Source organism: Phaenicophaeus curvirostris, chromosome 4 (assembly GCF_032191515.1).
Source record: "Phaenicophaeus curvirostris isolate KB17595 chromosome 4, BPBGC_Pcur_1.0, whole genome shotgun sequence".
Classification (NCBI taxonomy): Eukaryota; Metazoa; Chordata; class Aves; order Cuculiformes; family Cuculidae; genus Phaenicophaeus; species Phaenicophaeus curvirostris.
This window is the reverse complement of record NC_091395.1, coordinates 65,062,415-65,082,059: the sequence shown is the minus strand read 5'-3', so window position 1 is coordinate 65,082,059 and position 19,645 is coordinate 65,062,415. Positions and strand designations below refer to the sequence as shown.

The following is a 19,645-nucleotide window of genomic DNA, read 5'->3' as shown; positions in this document are numbered from 1 at the left end:
TCCCTCTTTGTTTTCTATGGGAGGAGAACCAATCAGTTAGCGGTTATAATCTAGTATGTGCGTTTTCTAAAACAAAACTGGTATTTAAGTATCTCATTTTAAGTTTTAGTATCCGTCAAAACATGATGCTTTTCAGTACCTTGAAGCATCATTTAATGCTGTTTCAGGATCTTGGGACAAATTTGCTTGAGTACTTAGAAGCTGCAGATACAAAGAATCTTTCCAGGCTTATGTGTCCAGGAATGTCTGCTCTGAATGTGAGGCATCTACTGTGTTGGAAGGGAAAAGCTCCAGCTCTGTCTCAAGGCTTCCCCAGATATCTTTGAGAAATCTTCCTGGGAAACAGTAAATCTATCCATATCTCTCCTCTCTGGACTGTGCTGGTAGGCTGTGGCTGCCTCCTCTGCTGAATTCCCTTGAAGTGAGCATTCTGATCTTACTGCAGCTTGGTTCCTAGGAGAGCACTTTTACTGGTGAGGAAGCACAGTCTAAAGAGAACCATAAAAAGCTCCTCAGATGTTTTATTCATATGGAACTTGCTTTGCAAATTTTGCATCTGTAACTGCAGCTGAGCTCAGCTGGGGTGCTCAGCTTTTTGGAGTTTCACACCTAGTCTTCATGTAAAAACAGATGTGCAACTGTACTGGGTGTTTAAGTCAGGATAGCTACTATTCTGCTTAAGAAAGTGCAGACACGTTTACTTAGAGGCCACTGTTGCACAGGTAGATGTACCTCACCTGCTTCAGCTACACAGTTGTTTTTTTTCTCTAACAGGTGGAGAGTACATTGCCATCAACTACTCCGCACTCCTTGATGCGGAAGAAATGTGGGATGGCAGGGTCTTGACACTGCCTGTGAAGCTAACTTTCAGGAGTTCATCACAGGTATTTCTTTTATGATTTTATCTTGCTCTTTGCAACTTTTGTAAAACAATGTCGCCAGTGTGGTTCTTGTCTGCCTAAGCAATGAGGCCTACGTGTAATGAAATTAGGTTCGTAGGTTCTCTATTGTTTACCATGAATTTGTAAGTACATCAATTATTCTTCACAGCTTAGGAAGTCCTAGACTTCCATAAATAGGTGAATTATGTTTGTGTGCTGTCCTGTTGCTTTTCTCTCTACTTTTTATATTTCCTTCCAGTTTATCGATGCTTCCTGGAAATAATGATGTACCACATACTTATGTGTGTATTCATGTAGTCTAGGAGAGACTGAAAGTTTTGCCATCTTTCTATCAGAATGTAATGTCTTTTAACTAAAAAGCAAGTTGCAGCAAAGGAAAACCTGCACATTCACAAGGAAGACACTTTTTAGTGTGAGACTTGTGAAGTTCTGAAAAAGAAGCTGAGCAATCTCCATCCTTGGTGATCTTTGACAACTTAGTTGCACCAGGCTCCGAGACAACTGCTCCGACCCTGGAGTCAGTGCGACTTTGAGTAGGAAGAAGTTCTAAGGAGGCAGGACGAGTGGTTTCTTACAAAGCAAAAATTTCCAGTTCTTAAATATGGCTTGATATTTTTTTCTGTGGTTTTCATAACTGCATGTAATTAGAACCTGCGGATCTATTTTAATTTCGACTTCCTTATTTCCTTTGTTCTAAAGGAAAAAGTGTTCAACGTGCTTGAGAATGGTCCTGGAGTGGTATAGAACAAGTCTTTAAAAAGCAGAGAATCATAGAAACAGAGATATGTGCACTGGCTTTGGACATACACAGAGACTTTGGTTCCTGTTATGTGCATTTTCATTCAACTCAGATTTTGTAGGCACAGAAAAATATAATACTGTGAGTGCCAGAATGTGATTCTATGTGATTAGAAGGGGAGAGCAGTTGCATCTATGTCTATTAGTGTTACCTCTAAGTACATTGCATTTTCTTATCAAATTTATTTCAGCTTTAAACTTAATGAGAACTATAGTTTATCTTCTAAGGCAAAGTTTTTCTAGAGATTCTGGGCTGTTTGCCAATGGGTTCTGCTCATTTTTTAAATATCTGTAATATTTTTATATCTCTCTCAGAATAAAACACATCTCGTATCATTGACAGCATCGTTCACCATAACTGAAGAAGAAAAAGCCAAGGTAAATTCTATGATTTGGCATTATATGACTCCCTGGCTTAAATTTATGGACAACCTAATCTAAATCCTAGGAGCTAGGGATGTGCTTATGTACTCACATCTCATCACTCAGTTGTCAGCTATTCATCATACACAAGTCCTGCCTTCTGTGATTTTAAGAGGAAGAAAACAGGAGTCAAGGTAGGGGGTCTTTGTTGTCTTAAAGCAACAATATTTAGTATGGAAAATTACAGCTTCCATTATATTCCTAGCCATGTGTTTTAATTTGAAGAATTGACCATGCATAGAGAACTGTGATGAGGAATATGTTTGCCTAATCCTGTGCAAAGCCACCATGAGAAAGTGTTTTGCCTTTCCAAAAGAGTGGAGTTATCCTCCATGTATTGACAAAAGGTTCCTGTGTCATGCTGATACGCAAATTAAAAAATGTCTATGTGTGGAGCCTGAAAAATAAAACTGCAGTAAGAGAGGTGTAGTTTATGTTTTCTTTTAGTTTTTTTTTAACGAGTCATCCTTCCAGTAGGACTTCCTGTTCTTTGCTTCTGAATGTACATGGTTTCTAAAAGGCCAAATAAACCTTGAAAATTACATTAATTGTAGTAAACAGCATTATTCTTCTAGACTATTTTTTTATTAGAGAACTCTGCACTGCATCCGTTATTGCTAGTTGTTTCATTGCTAGACTGATCTCTTCACCAAACTTGGTCCTACTGCCATGGCTTGTGCAAGGGCTCTGGTGCCTGTCCTACAGTATCTGCTGTGATGCTTTCAGATGCCATTTCAGGCACCTGCTGTGTACTTTTAGTCCCCCGTTGACATGGGCTGTCCTTCCCAAACCCATTTTATTTAAATATAAATCTCAGATAATTGCCTGTCCGGTTTTCTCCATTAGAGCTTAACCTCAGACAGAACGGCCTGCCCTGACGCAAACTGACTGTCCTGCCATAGGTCTTTCCTTTTACGTTACTTAGAAAGGACAGAATCATTCCCTAGCCAGTGCTTTTTCTCCAAAACTTAACCAACTTCATTTCAGCTTCACTGAACTCATACCCTCACCAGATTCCTTATTTCCCCAGAAACCTGGAGAGATCCCTAAATTTCACCCAGTGCTTGGAAATTAGACAAGTGCAAATGAATTTAGATAAAATGCTGAAGTGGTTCCAATGCAGTATTTTTTTTCCATAAGTATTACGTACAGCATCTGTTGTTCCTTGAAAACAGTGGGACCTCAGGTGTGGCAGAGCTCAAGGAGAGCTGTGATTTCCTCATGGCTGTCTAGTGCAAGTGGAGAAGCTGGGGATAGGAGATAGACCTAAGAGGAGTTGCAGTTTTTGCAAGTCAAACACAGACGTTAGTTGGCTTTGCACACTCGAAGCCCAGAAGGCCAACCGTATCCTGGGCTGCATCACAAGAAGCGTGGCCAGCAGGTTGAAGGAGGCAGTTCTGCCCCTCTATTCCCCTCTTGTAAGAGCTCATCTGGAGTATTGTGTCCAGTTCTGGAATTCCCAACATAAGAAAGATATGGAACTGTTGGAATGGGTCCAGAGGAGGGCCACAAGGATGATCAGGGGGGCTGGAGCACCTCCCATGGTGGACAGTCTGAGAGAATTGGGGTTGTTCAGCCTGGAGAAAAGAAGGCTCCAAGGAGATCTTACAGCAACCTTCCAGTACCTGAAGGGGCTACAAGAAAGCTGGGGAGGGACTATTTGCAAGAGTGTGTGGTGATAGGACTCAGGGGAATGGCTTTAAATTGGAGAGGGTAAGATTTAGATTAGACACGAGGAAGAAATTCTTCAAGATGAGGGTGATGAGGCATTGGAACAGGTTCCCCAGGGAAGCTCTGGATGTTCCATACCTGGAGGTGTTCAAGGCCAAGTTGGATGGAGCCTTGAGCAGCCTTATCTAGTGGGATGTGTCCCTGCCCATGGCAGAGGGGTTGGAATTAGATGATCTTTAAGGTCCCTTTGGAATAAAACCATTCTATGAATGCTCTCGGGTTTCTGCTCTGTGAGATAACCAAACCTAGCGTGCAAGCAGAATGTTAATAATTTACACTTTCCAGCCCCTGCAGAGTGATTAGTTTGTGGTGAAACATTATACAAATAGCTGTGCTACATTTTTCATCCCCACCTCTCAAAGAACTAAACAAACACAAAATTAACTTTTGCTACATGGAGCATGAAGTAAAAATTAATTTTTAATGCAATTAAATTAAAAGATTAAATTAAGAGTTAACAGGAAAGGGGCTACAGAGTTGTTAGGTGGCTTATGGTTCTGGTTCTCCTTTTCTGACTTTGAATTATGCAGAAACTGCAAGGGTGCACACACACAGGGTGGTTTTGTCAACTGTCAGTTACATACTTGTTTTTAACTCTCATTGATGCTTTTTCCCTATGGCGGTTACTGATTTTTTTTTTTTTTATCAGAGAAATTACCATTTTTTTGGAGGCTCTCAGCAACAACAGATACTAGTAATTTTAGTGAGACGCAGGAGAGACTGGCAACAGTGGAAAACAGATTGTTAAGTACTGAACACCCAGAAGTCATAGCTCCTAAAGTTCAGTCTGTGGGAGTTCTTTTGTAGGCAGTTACACAGGAATTTGGACTAGCTGAACGTAACAAACTATGCTGACTTGAAAACCTATGAAAAACAGACACTTGTTTGAAAATGTGAATAAAAATGTAGCTGAGAAACCCAGAAGTTGTGTGAAGCCATTTAAAAATAACTTCCTACATTGCTTACACTTATAATCTTTGTGTCTAATCTTTATATATTTTTAAAATGTAGTTTTAATAATATGTTGTTTTCATTTCAGGTTTCGTACAGCCATGCCGTCTATGCTTCAGGGTTCTTCATTGGTTTTTTTGTTTCCCTTGTGTTCACATGTGTTGTTTATTTCATTATTTACCGAACTCAGATACTAAAACGGAGTTTCTGTAATGAAAACCAGGTAAGTCATACTTTTCTTAATGGTACTTTACTTTTTTCATTGATCGTATCTGATGATATAACTTGCCAAGTAATGCAGATTGTCTTAAGAATTTTTTAAGATAAATAAAAAACCACCAAGTGATGTATTGGATTCACAGGTCACGTAGTCTCTACAATCTCTAATCTTCAGCACAGTCGGATTTAGAGAGGACTGTAAGAATGCTAATCTGATCTAAAGAACTACTGCCAGTACCTGGATGTTAGCTTCAGACTGTAGGGAGATTACCCTTTGGCTATTCATTTTTTTTCATAGTCCTTCTTTCCTCCTCTCCTCTTCCTCCCTCAAAATGGTATGCAATATGTCTGTGGATTATAAGCAGTTACCCAGGTAGTAGACCATTTACCATGAGCACACCAGACTTGGGTGCAGATTGTATTTCTGGTTATCAGGAATAGAGATTGGAATTTAGGTCTGTTAGTGTCTTGGATGTGTCTTAATCTCTTGAGTGATTAAACAAAACAGTCGTGTATTCAAGCATTTTCAGTATTCTTTATCCACACGGTGCCAGTTTGGAGAATGTATTGCGGTACATATTGGGCTGGAGACAGAAAATACAGTCTCTGATAAATATTCATAAGTTGGCTTAAGTTCCAGCCCATATTTCTATTACTTACTTATGTGTTTATGTAAAGGAGAACAGCTTCAATAGGAGGGAGCTAGGGACCTCAGTCAGAATATTACAGGGATTGAAGCAGTACTTTAGGAGAGGTGTGCTCAGAGGTTTGAACCCCTCCTCTGCTCAGATAGTGGTGGATCCCTCTGGACTGAACCAGAGGAGCTCACAAATCACATACAGCCTTGTCTTCTGCGGTTAAAAATTAGTCCATCACAATTTTAATTTTTTTTAGGTCTGAAAAAATAATCCCTTTAAATGAGAAGGGTGTACCTTCTTTATTTTTACAGGAAAAGCTGTGATAATGAAAACATGAGAAAAGGGCCGTTTTAGTCCTAGCATCATATGTTTATAGTATGTTTCTTTGTATAGTAATTTTATTAGCCCTCAGTCTCGAGAAAGTGCCACTGAACTATGAACTAAATGAGTGATTTCCATCACCCATAGGATTAGTTTTTAATGTTGTTCGCTCTGTAATACTATGATCTTGTCAAATATAATTTGTATACCATTTTAATTTTCTTTAAATTGGCCTAGAAAATTTAGAGTGGAACATTTCCAGGATGGCTTTCACAAGCCTACTGAAGTCTGTCATCTCCATCCATGTCTTCATTTGTGTTCCAGATCAGTTATATACAAAAAATTCAGCCTGAACCAACAGTAGTAGATTTTGGTTACGTGTCTGAATTGGACAATGTTTTTATACCCTTTCCAGTGTCACAGTTTGATAAGTAGGAACTTTATCAGCCAGAGTTATCTGCAATAAAATTAGATCAGACACTCAGTGTAATTTTTTTTTTTTATGTAATCTGAAGCTTGCTTCTTTGTTTTTGTTTTTGCTAGGAGATACAGTATGAACTCAGCCAAAATCACAAACTGGAGCATTCTCAGTTTAATTCAGGGGATCTCTTTAGTGAAGATGCAATTATGAATGACCAAATCATTGATATTCTCTTCTTTGAAGAATCTGGGAACATGTTTCATGCTTTAGAAGAGTAAGAATTCACTACTATTGCTTTACACTTATTACATTTATCAACTGAACCTTTGAATATGTTTTGACTAACATCCCCTTAATTTTTTTTCATAGTATCTACCATACTACCTTAGGTTGCTTAACTGTATTAAATAGCTGTCTGTGGGAATTGAAAATTGTTGTATTTCATGTTGTTTTACCTATAAAACTCACGGTTCCTTCTAGGCTTTAGATGTGCAAGTTTTCCAATCCAAATTAACAACTATAATAGTTTTGTTTCTCTGTGGTTCATGAAGTAAAGGGAAACTTCTGTATATGAGAAAATGTTGAAAGAGTGTATTCAACTACTGCTGAACACATTCTGCTTTCAAAAGAGTGGCTTTCGTCCTAAGAAAGCGTGTCCCTACTGGGTGCCAGCATTGCTGTGTGGGAGCATATTTTGGAAACACCTGGATTAGAGCCTAAAGAGTGACTGTAGTGCTGCTAGAAAGATACCGCATAGCTGCAATTGTAGGGACAACTAGGTAGAGCAGAGGAACTCTTCCAATGTTATTGAAAGGCCAGTTAGGGCTGTTTGACAGAAACATGCCACTGTTAAAGGTCATCTGTTCTCCAGCTGAATCTGATAAAAAGTTCTGATATGAGGACAGAGCAGATTTTGTTCGTTCAGTCTTACCATTAGTTCTCAGCAAGTCAGGTTACAGGCAGTATTATGCAACTATAAAATCCGCAGAAGCTGAAAAGGACAAGTTATAGGACCATGGAAGTAATTTTCTTTCTTAAAGGATAGCTAACAGCATTTTTATTTCCTGAATTTCCTTGATAATTGGGTTACCTATCTCTGTAAATTGCACATTGGTCCTTGCTTTTATAACTATATAGCAACTCAGGTTTTGAGAAGTCTTATCCTGAAAATCATTATGTGAATAGTAAGAAGAGGATCAAACGTTTTTTTTTTAAACTTGCTTTAGTACTCATTTATTTCAGGGTTAGTGAATATCTAGCTGATTTGAAAAAGAAATAAAATGCTGGGCTATTTTCAGATATGTTATGGATTAGAAAGGTAAATACTCTTCCAAACATTTGGATAGGATTATTTTTATAACTGCATTACTTCTATATCCATAAAAAGGGGTTCATTTCTTAGTTTGGATATGTATCCAGGGGCTAAATTTTTTTAATATTCTTATGCAGTTAGCACAAATGTGTCTCCTGCTTCTTCCCTCACAGTTTCTATTTTCTCTGCCTCGAAGGAGAGCATAATGCCCATTAGCGAACAGTCACTAACCTTCACCTTCTGAGTTATCTTTTCCCTCTTCCAGGATGAGGATAGTAGATGGACCACAAAGACATCTAGAGCTGCAGTGGTTCCTGCTGCAAAAGAGGATTGGAAGGGTGATAGATACTACTATGAAGGGCTCAAACCAACCTCCACCTGTTAGCAAAGAATGCTTCCTCATCCCTTTTTAGATTATCCTGATTCTTCTTATTTCTTGTTGTTTTGAAGGAGACCTTTCAACTCTTGGACTATTAGGAGGTGATGCACACAAGCACTTCCCGTATTTTTTTCTATTCTTTCCATGTTTTTATGGGCAGTCATTGAATATGTGCATTCAAATACTACATAACTGTTCCTCTCCTCTCTTATTGCTGGTGCAGTTTACTGCCTGAGTGAGGTTCTCTGCAATGTGAAATCCTACACCAAGTTGCCCTGAGTTCCCTTTTTTTGCTCAGGGTTTGTATTTTGAGACTGCTCAAGGTTTAGATGAGCATATTCACCATTGGGAGAAAAACTGGCTGAGTGTCCACACCCGGAGAATTGTGGTGAATGGAACTAAATCCAGACAATGGCCAGTCACAGGCAGCGTTCCCCGGGGCTGAGCGTTGAGGCTGGTTCTGTTTAGTATCTTTATTGATGATCTGGATGATGGGATCGAGTGCACTCTCAGTAAGTTTGCAGGTGACACCAAGCTGTGCGGGCGTGCTGATCTGTTTGAGGGAATGAAGGCACTACAGAGGGATCTGGACAGGCTGGTTTGATGGGCAAAGGCCAGCTGTGTCTGGTTCAACGAGGCCAAGTGCTGGGTCCTGCACCTGGATCACAACTACCCCATCCAATGGTACAGGATTGGAGAAGTGTGGCTGTAAACCTGCCTGGTGGAAAAGGACCTGGGGGTGTTGGTTGACAGCTGGCTGAATATTAGCCAGAAGCGTTCCCAGGTGGCCAAGAAGGCCAACAGCATCCAGGCTTTTATCAGAAAAGGTGTGGCCAGCAGGTGCAGGGAAGTGATTGTGCCTCTGTACTTGGCACTTATGAGGCTGCACCTTGAATACTGTGTGCAGTTTTGGGCCTCTCAGTACAGGAAAGACATTGAGCTGCTGGTGTGTGACCAGAGAAAGGCAGCAAAGCTGATGAAGTGTCTGGAGAACAAGTCTTATGAGGTGAACTGGAGTTGTTTAGTCTAGAAAAGGAGGCTGAGGGGAGACCTTACTGCTTTCTACAACAACCTGAAAGGAGGTTGTAGCAAACTGTGTGTTGGTCTCTCCTCCCAACCAACAAGTAATATGACAAGAGGAAATGGCCTGAAGTTGTGCTAAGGGAGGTCTATATTGGCTGTTAGGAAATATTACTGCACTCAAAGGGTTATCAAGCATTGGAACAGGCTGCCCAGGGAAGTGGTTGAGTCACCAGCCGTGGAGGCATTTAAAAGAAGAGCAGATGTGGCACTTGGGGACATGGTTTTACGTTTGGACTTGATGGTTTTAAAGGTCTTTTCCAACCTAAATGGTTCTGTGATTCTATATAGGAATTCTAATTTTAGCATCATAATCCTTGTTTTTATTACTTGGGGCTCAAGGGCTTTTGTTGGAGAACTTATGATGCTTCAGATATTTTCAATCAACCAACATCATCTTGCTTGTATGCTAGTTTGATCATTTCCTGCATGTTTTGATACAGCAATGTGTCATTTCCTCTACATGGCATAAGCTTGCCAACATAATTGATATATACTTTTAAAATTGTGCTGTGATAGCAAACATAGTTGGAATCATTCTGGTGCTTTGTTCATTTGTCCAGCCACATGTTAATAGTTAATTTCTTTTATGAAGTGACAGTGCCAAACTGTTTAGCAAATATGTTTTGAAGCATGTATTCAATATTTATGGAAAGGGACATCTTTGGAGCTTAGACAGTTTGCGATGTCAGGAGAATTAGCTAGAGAACAAAACTTACTTTTAATATTTCAGAAGAAAGTTTCTTAGATTCTCATTTTGTGAGTTTTGTCTTAATAGGTCATATCCTTGATGTAAATTATGGAGCAAAGTAGCTGAGCTTTTATTCTCAGTAGGTTCCTTACTGTGTATATTCCTGAATATTGGCCCTTTGGCACTGAATGCTGATAAGAAGAAACTATGACTTGAATATTTGATGTGTGCCGCAGAAGATCATTTTCCGAGATGTCGTAGGTCTCTCTTTCTGTACGTCTAGAACAGAATATGAAAAGGGCTGAGAAATTTGGGATTGTGTCCCAGTGTGATGAAGTTTGACCATGCTCAGTCTTAGACAATAAAGATATGCTAAAGGCGACTTAATTTCTTTGAATGGCTTTCCACTACTACAAGGTTTCTTTTTTATCTTCATTTTGTACAGCTATTCTTCCTTGAGTTTGACAAAACTCTAGCTGAACTTGAACCTGCTCGCTGACACACAATACATACTGCCAGTTATTTTGGGAAATCACTAGGTAATATGTATGCAGTATAGCTGATTTTTTTCTGGTGGTAGAAGGCATTGAGGCCAATGTACTTGAGAAGAGGATCAATCTGTCTCCAGGGAGCCTTGACAGAAAAGTCAAAAACAATTTACTGCCATATTAGAAGTTCACTTTTTCTTTCTAAATGTAAATTTCTTGCAGTACATCTCAATTTAATTTGCTGAGGAGCAAACGTATTTTTTTTAACCCTGAATTCAAGTGGCAAGCAAAAATAAAAGACCACATTGTCACAGCAGCTAGGCCTGACTATTCCTACATAGAAATGGTAAGAAACAGTTACATTGCTAGTATAAAAAAAAGAAATGAGGTGCTAAATTTCTGTAGTTCATCACTTCTAAAAGGTGTAATCAAAATTATAGAAATTCTGAATTTTTCACAATGTGTACAATGCAGGAATACAACAATAAATAATAATCGTATGGATATAACAATAAGATACAGTAAATACACATGCAGTGGACTCCAAATCATGCATTTGTAGTTCTGTGTTGTGAATACTGTTATAAACTTTACAAATGTGTGAACTACACATTTTCTCCATCAGAGAAATTCAAATGTTTAATATGTGATAGGAGTCTATAAGAAAGAGGAACTGGAGGAAACAAGTAATTTGAAAATAATTAATACATATATTTTTTTCATCTAAGAAATGACACTTTTATTTGATGTTGGGTAACTATGAAGAAGTCGTGTTCAGAATTGTATGGGTAATTTCTGCTCTCCACATAGAACAATTTATCTCATCCAGAAAACAGTCTACTTTTGAGAACAGTGCAGTTAGGGATGCTTTATCTCATGAAATTTTGAAAGTATATTGATATCTCATACTGTTTCTGTCATATGAATACTCACCCTGTCTGAGTAGATCAGAAGAATCTGAGTAGATCAGAGCAAAACTGGAAAATCCTCAGGCATTAATGCATAAAGCCAGAATATTTATTTATATTTTTTTTAGTAGCCAGGCTGAAGTTGGTGCTTTTAAAATCAGTGATAAAATGGATGATGACTTCACTGGAAGCAAGATTTGGGTCTTTTTTATGCTCTTTTTGCATATTAGTTTTTCATTGAAATAAAATCATCTGAGCTCTGTTGCAATAGCTGTATTGTAGCTTGCTGTGTTTTCTAAATTGATTTATTGGAGATCACTGGTTCAGTGGTTGTTTTCATACTTTCTGCAATCAAAGCAGAGGTTGTCAGTCTCTTAAATGCACTATTTTTCAAATGTTTTTTAAACAGACTAAGAATTTAAATACTTTTACTCTCTTTATATTGTTGTGGAGAGTTAAGGGAATTTGATAGTGAAACTGCTGCTAAATTGCTTAGAATATTGGCAGGTTTTCATTAGTCATTTTTTTCTGGAGTGCCACTGGTGTCTCAGCTCAATTTATCATCTTCAGTTTTGTGGGGTTTTAAAATATTTTGGCTATGTACCCTAAGAATCCTATTTCTGGTTTTGTCAGCTTCTTGGCTTTCTCTGGAAAGCTAAACTTAACCTGTGACTCATCCATGTCAAAGCATCCTCAGATAATCATCACATGCCTTTCTTAGCAAATTTATGTATTGATGAGATGTCCTGTATTCTCTGTAGGCATGCGTTTCAGCTATGCTGGGGTTACACTTAACTGTGTCCCAGCACTATTGGATGAACTGCCCCTACTCAGATTACTTCTGCTTCTACTGCAGCACAGTTTTGGTCTCCTGTGAAGATTTGCACATTGTCGTGCTGCAGTCTGCATGAATCCCTGCCCTCAAGATTTTGCAGTCTCTGTTGTGACTGGACCCAGCAGGAGAGTGTGGGAAGCAGAGGAGGGAAAAAAGAAGGGAGAAACTAAAGGGAGGAAGTTCTGGCACTGTACACAGAACAAACAAAACAAAAACAAGAAAGAAAACAAAACACAGACCAGCTATTGATGTTTTATTACTAACCCCTCATTAAGTAGACGATTTAGGAAACAACCCACTTCTGCAACTGAAGACCTTTGATGCTCATTATACTTGAATTAGCTTTATTCACTTGCTGTTACTAAAGCCAGCGCTGGCAGATACTGTTTCACATCTTGGCCTTATGATTCTCCCTGTCCGACCCTCTATCCATCTTCACTCCTCTGAAGTGTCATAAGGCAACACAGACCACAATGCTTCTTTGTTGTCCTCCTTTTCCTCTCCTTGCTGCAGCTTTCCCATTGGCACCGTGCCCCTGGGTGCAGGAGCCATGCCGCTGTGCCTCAGGTGTTTGCAGTGGCTGCCACTGGGCATGGGGCAATTGTGTGTCTGTCTGTCCTTCCCCAGCTGCATTCCTCACTCCAGCAGGACTTGGTGCAGTTGCTGTGCCATGGTGCTCCTAGTCACTGCTGCAGCAGGGCGTCTGGGATGATGGAGACAAACCATCCACAAATGTACCAAAATTACATGCTTTTCATTAGCGTTGTGTGTCACAAAGGGGTGGTTTTGAAGAAACTGTTACCACAGGGCTCTGGTCTCCTCTGCATGCTGTTGTGATATGTATGCTACTGATTGGCTACTATTTGCAGATGAGAGATGATTCTTCCAAAGCCAAGTTTTTCTGTTGAGAAACTGTCACCAAAGAGGAGTTTATCTGATGTTTCTCTTCCCTTTAGACTTCAGAAGGTTGTGTCATGGTAGTTTCTTATCTTCCTTCTTGTCTCTGAATTCATTTTAAAAACGTGTCAGAAAGCCATTAGTTCATTTTAAGACTGTTAATTTCAGCAGCTATTGACTCTCCTGATCAAAAATTACCCCTACAGGCCTCTAATTTGAATAATAAGACTAAAAGACACAATTATTTTGCAGTAAATGAGAGGTATCCTTTTTCTGTGATGTGGTGTCTTGCGTGTGTGTTTGGGTTTTTTAAAATTAACTGTACTTGTTTCTTTCCTGACTCTAGCTGCTTTCCTGTATTCTTCTATTAGATCTCTGGAGGACGTCAGATGTTCAGGCACTCTCTCTGCTTCTCTGTGGCTTGTGTCTGGGATTCTTCCCTCCCAGATCTTCTCTGACAGATCTTTAAATCCTCTTCCTCTGCAAGTGAGTGAAAAATCTTTACACTTGCTGTTTGCAGTTTCATTTTCTATGTGTCTGTTTGCTTTCCTGCCCCCATACTTTTGTACCACCTGCTTTCTGTATTGTCCTTATCCTTTCTCTGCATTCTTTGTCCAACAGAAGCATTGATCTTTTTCATCAATAGGTTGCCATCTGCTACCCGTACTTCATTGGCTTTCATGTTTCTATTACGTTGAATATGCTCAGGAAGATGTATGAGACCTTTTAAACATGAATGGCTGTAATAAGCAGAGCACAGAGCATTTAAAGCAACTTATTGAACCTACCTTGGTTTGAGGAGGCACAGAGTGTCAGATTAGGATTTTTTTTTCCTCAGATGTTACAAAACTTTGCACATTGAATCTGTCTGATTGTAGGCATTGTTCTTCTGATGGACCTATGTCTGAAAGCACTTGGTTTATTATATGTACAGAATTCCTGCTTTGTACTGACTGTTGGCCTCTATGACTCCAAGACTATATAGATGCAGCTTGTTAAGGTTGCCCTCAACATCTTATTTGGAGTAAGAACTTGAAGCAAGGTTTCTGGTGTATGTGATGAACTTGTCTCACTCCCACTGGCTGCTGTGCAGAGAAGGCAGACAAGAAACACATCATGTGGAAGGTAGATTTCAAATTTTTACAGACACAACCTTTCTTCAGCGGCCACTGAAAAAAGGTAATGGTCTGGTCACTGTCTTCCAGGATGTGACCTGGGAGAGCTGTGGCTTATGATTAGTTTTTCTCCATGCTGTTACCCTTGGGTTAGTGGAATAGTTCATGTGCTTCTTCTGCCTAATTGCCTTCTTCACAGGTGTGCTGTCAGGAAAATGGAGGGGGAGAGTTGCAGATTACATACACCTGAGATCTTAACAGCCTCATCACTTGCTTGCTGACATGTGAGCATCAGGTCAGCTACACCTGTTGCTCTTCCTGCATTTGGCATCATGATCATGAGGAGCAGAAGCAGAGTTAAACGGGTACCCTAGTTCTCTTTGTGGGTGAGAACGAATATGGGAATCTTGCTCAAAATGAAATCATGTCTAGTCTGTAATGAATTGCAAGTAAATAGAAGAAATGCTTGGGGAAGATTCAAGGAAAGATAACAGGAAATGTGATGGTGTTTAGTTTTGGCTGTCATTCTTGGATTCTCTGCTGCTGAAGACTGGAAAAGTAACTAGTAAGGAGGTGGATGAGGAACGGCTTCAAAGCGTGCTGGAAAAATCTTGCATTTGTGGTAAGAAGTAAATGGTATGTTATGAGCTGTATATCAACACAGTGAAGCTATGAAGTGTTGCTTTCTGGAGAGAGAGACAAGGAATTCAGTCTTTCACATCTCAGTAAGAAAAGATTAGTAGGTGCTGTGACCACTATCTATCAGTACGTGCATGGTGAATAGAAAATTAATTACTGAAGAACTTGTTATTCCAGCAAACAAATAGAGTTGGGAGTTGAAACTAATCAAATTCAAGCCGAGGATAAGGGGACCATTTTTAGGTCCTAAGGGAATTAGCAAGTGAAACAATTAATTAAAGTGTTTTCTAGTTCTCTGTTAGGAGAAACTTAAAAACCAAGGTGAGGTGTTCCTTACAAAAGACAGATATGCTTAAATTAAATCGGAGCTACTGGACCTGAAGCAGAAATTAAAACAGAAGCTTAAATCTGTTGGCTTGGATTTTGCAGGCTGATAATGAATTGCTGCATCTGTGAAGAAAAGCTTCCTACCACTGCTTGATAGTCATTAGGGAAATGTTATAGCATGAAGCTCCCATTTTTTGGATCCTTCTTTTTAAGTGCTTTTGCACAAAACTGCAACACTTATTGTGCAGTGATTCTTGCTCCAGAATGGGATGAGGAGGTGGAAAATGGAGGAAGTTTTGCAGCTGACCCTGGAGCAGATCAGCGAGTATGAACATTGGCAGTGCATTTTGGGGGGGTTTGAGGGACTGCAACAGAAAAAGTCTCTGCTTCTTTGTGATTGGTTATCATAGCTTCAGCTAATGTCAATTGAATACTTAAAGTGTTTGAGTCATGATAAGGAAACAACTTAATTCCATCCTATTGTATTTCTAAATGGAAAAATACATCCCTTGTATTTAACAGAGGGTTAGTGGTAATATCACTAGTTATATTTTAGTTTTATTTGCTTACATAAGGAAAGTTTGTTTGACAGAAAGGTGAAGTATTTATAGATTTGCATGCACTGATATATACCATTGTGATTGTAGCATCGTTCTATTTTGCAAATCTTGCCAAGGCTTTTGCTATAGGTTTAAAATATATTCTAAGATTTGACTATGGAACAGATCAAACTAGTAATTTAGCTAAACTGAAAAAAGAATGGACAATAAGCTCTTAAAAATGTATTTTGTAGGTCACAAAGAAATTCTTCTACACTTAATCTGCGCAGAGAAGCATACAGTCCTATGTGTTCATGTAAATTTACATGCAAGGGCAAAATCCAACTAATTCTCCAATCCTAAATTGAGTGCAAAGCTATAGAATTTGTAGTCATTACGTACTATATGAATTGAGAATAATTACAATTCCAGTTCAATTAAACACAAATGAGAATGTATTCATCTACAAGATGACCTTTATTGTGTTTCGTAAAAAATCTTGCATTTATCTCTGATTTTAATCTCTTTTCTAGAACTCTATTAATATTCATGAGAGAAAGATACTGGCTATTTTAATTTATTTGTATCAGCATGTAATCAAAACATTCTCCATTCTTCCCTGCAGAGAAGGGAATACACCAGTGCAGAACATGAAGCAGTGATGTGATAGTGAAGATGGGTCAATTTAGAACTGTTTTCCAAAGTCAGTGAATTTATAGTCTATTTAGATACTCGCTTCAACTGCTTCCCAACAGATTTTTTTTTTTTTGTGGGAGTTTATTGTTTGCTTTTTAAACTTGGGGACTGTTTTGAGTTCTAAAGTAAAGCTTTTTCATTTTACTATCCAAAATGGAAATGCAAGAATGGCCATATAGCTGCTGTACTAAAAGTTGTCTCTCCTTGCTTTTTAATGGAGGATTACTGTCATGGTTAGTAAACTCATGCTGTGATATTCATGCATTTCCCTGACTGCCATTCAGTTACCCAGTATTGAATGAATCTAGATATCCTTTTTTTCTGATAGAAATTTCCTGTAATCTGTGATTTCAAACAGTCCCAATTGCCTTTTTCAGCTTGGAGGTTGCCAGCCTGAAACGGGCAGATGCTGATCTAGAGACGTATCGAATGCAGGTATATAAAGAAGTGATTGCTACAATGGTGAAGAACATGGTGTTAAGTCACAACCTCTTCCCTCATGTGGAGAAGAGGATGAGTTCAGCATTGAAAAAGCAGTTTCTTGCAATGGAGAAAGAGATTCAAGAGGAGTATGAAAGGAAGATGGTAGCTTTAACAGCTGAATGTAATCTGGAAACTAGGAAGAAAATGGAGGCTCAACACCAAAAAGCGAGGAATGCAAGTGAAGAGGCTGAAGAATTAATGAAGAAAATGAATGAAAAGGTAACTCTGGTATAAAATAAAGATATTTTGCATTATATGTGGTTTCTTTATCAATGATTTCTCTATTGGGCTACAGTGGTAGAGCTGTCCCCTTAGAAGAGTAAAGAGCTCTGGAGTCCTCAGCACAAGAAAGACATGGACCTTCTGGAGCAGGTCCAGAGGCAGTCCATGAAGATGATCAGAGGGCTGGAACACCTTTCCTATGAGAAAGGTTGGGAGAGTTGGGGTTTTTCAGCCTGGAGAAGAGAAGGCTCCAGGGAGACCTTGTTGCAACCTTTCAGTGCTTAATAGGAGCTATAAGAAAGGGGGGGGCAGACTTTTTAGCCAGGCTTGTTGTTACAGGACAAACAGTAATGGGTTTAAAGTGAAAGAGGGTGGGTTTAGATGAGATATAAGGAATAAGTTTTTCACAATGAGGGTGGTGAAACACTGGCACAGGTTGCCCAGATAGGTGGTGGATGGCCCATCCCTGGAAACATTCAAGGTCAGGTTGGATGGGTCTCTGAGCAACCTGATCTGGTCGAAGATGTCCCTGCTTATTGCAGATGGATTGGAGTAGGCAATGTTTAATGGTCCCTTCCAACCCAAACCATTCCATGATTCTAAGAGCAAAGCTGTACATTTTAAATATGTTCAAAAATGTGGATGTGATAATTGAGGTAGCTGTTATTAAGAAACTATGTTTACCTCTCTTGAGGTGAATTAATTTTCTGGTGTATCTGACACATCTGAAAACAGAAAGTTGTCATTACTGATTTTTTTTTCGTAGTCACACTGGTGCAAGCTGGTGCATTTTTATTCACTATATCTTGCTGCAGCACTTCGTAAGAACTCCAGTCAGACACAGTGTAAAGTACTTTGCACATTCAGAGCAGAAGGAACACTCTGCATCTTAAAGCTTACAATATATTTTAGAAGTTTCCAAAATTTATATTCTTATTTTGAAGAAAATGAGATTATTAAGTGCAACCAAAGGCAAATTTCCTCCAAATCGTGTGAAGGCAAGCATAGCAATCGGTATTTTAGACAGAGCTAAAATACCTAAGTTAATGTTTCATGGTTGTCTAATGTTAAAACTTGTATTAAGAGGGTGACTTGCTGGGAATAAATAGTGCAGCTCTTTACTAGCAGGGCTTTGTTTCTGGAGCACAATTGGATGTATGGGTATTGAATGTGATACTGCTGAGTTTGCAGCTGTCTGTTTCAGTTTGATTATAGAGAGAAAAGTTATACTTATAATCCCTTAGACCAGTACACTCCTGGTTTGTGTATGCTCTTTTTCTGGACGTTACCTAAGGTTTTTTTTTTGCCTTCTGTTTGCATATCACATACCTATAATTGTTAAGGACTCTCCTGACAATTCACGATTGAGGTTTGACAAAAGAATTTTTTTTTTTTGCTGAGCATGAGCCATCAAAAGTACTACAGTATGTTGAGGCTCTCAGGAAGAACTTTGGTTTATCAGGCTGTTGTATGGAGAAAGCTAATGGCACAAGGCTGAGTGAGCCAGCTGAATTTCTTCAATGCTTCCAGGTGAATTTTAAATTGTGACTCTAAGGAGCTTTCAAATATCTATAGGATATGAACATCCTGAAGGCTTATCTGGATTAGAGACTGATGGCTGTACAACCCCTGTCATTGCAAACAGATAAAAACCGTGGCAAGTGTACACCATTCAAACCTGAAATGACAGTGAAGTATGTGTAAAATACAAATGAGCTAGTAGCACTGATACTTTAATATACATTGAATACTGAAAATTCATTCAGGTTTCTTTATTTCGCTCTTCTCTGCAGCATGCTGTGGAATACAGAAGTCTTCTGGATAGACTTCACAGACTGGAGCAGGATCATCTGAAGAGATTCCTCCTGGTAAAGCAGGAGGAATATTTTGCAAAAGCTTATAGACAGTTGGCTGTTACTCAGAGAAAGGAGCTCCATAATATCTTTTTTACACAGATAATAAATGCAACTTTCAAGGGAGAACTGAAGTTGGAAGCAGCTAAAACATTGGTGGAAGATTACTCTAAAATACAGGTAATAGGATGATAACTCCATTCCTGAGCTTATGACAGAATACCCACAGTAACTTTTGAGAAATGTTTCAGGAAATATATGCGCTCATAGAACTCTAAAAAAATTTATAACTAATTGTCATAGGAATAATTTTTCAAAGTGTAACACCATCACTATGCATATCTAGGCATCTGCGTTACTCTATATTGATGCATATACACAGCCTTTTTCTACAATAGTGAGTTAGATCTATTTGGCACAGCATTATGTACATAGTGCTGTCTTTTGTTTTCACAGGTAATTTCCAAAATACCCAAATGCTTAAAGCTTGTCTTCAGAAGATGTACTGAGCCCCACAGTCCAAATATGTAGATTATTTAAATTGCAGTGTGTCTGAAGTACTATGGGTGTGTACTTTGAGAGCCTAATTGTCAGTGGCTTATGTGGTTGAGGATGCTGATGAAAAGTATATTCAGGACTGCAGTTTTGGTTGCAATTACATTACCCTTGCAACAGAGTAGCTTGAGCTGTTTCTTCAGGTGTTTTTTTACTCTACTTGTGTGGACAGTTAGTGTTCTGGATTCCAAAAAATCTGGGAATTGTTCTGGCTGCTGCTTG

General features: G+C 38.9%; 1 protein-coding gene across 5 annotated transcripts in view; it reads left to right on the top strand.

The window, feature by feature from the left end:
• EVC2 (EvC ciliary complex subunit 2) overlaps positions 1-19,645 on the top strand; it is a 72,656-nt gene that overhangs the window by 17,975 nt on the left and 35,036 nt on the right. For 4 of the 5 annotated variants that reach the window (XM_069856325.1, XM_069856321.1, XM_069856322.1 and 1 more), the window contains 6 exons: positions 775-884; positions 2,016-2,078; positions 4,894-5,028; positions 6,527-6,678; positions 16,688-17,012; positions 18,809-19,048. In XM_069856325.1, coding sequence (XP_069712426.1) covers positions 775-884; positions 2,016-2,078; positions 4,894-5,028; positions 6,527-6,678; positions 16,688-17,012; positions 18,809-19,048 — 1,025 coding nt within the window. The remainder of the gene's footprint in view (positions 1-774; positions 885-2,015; positions 2,079-4,893; positions 5,029-6,526; positions 6,679-16,687; positions 17,013-18,808; positions 19,049-19,645) is intronic. The other variant, XM_069856323.1, reaches the window with a different exon arrangement.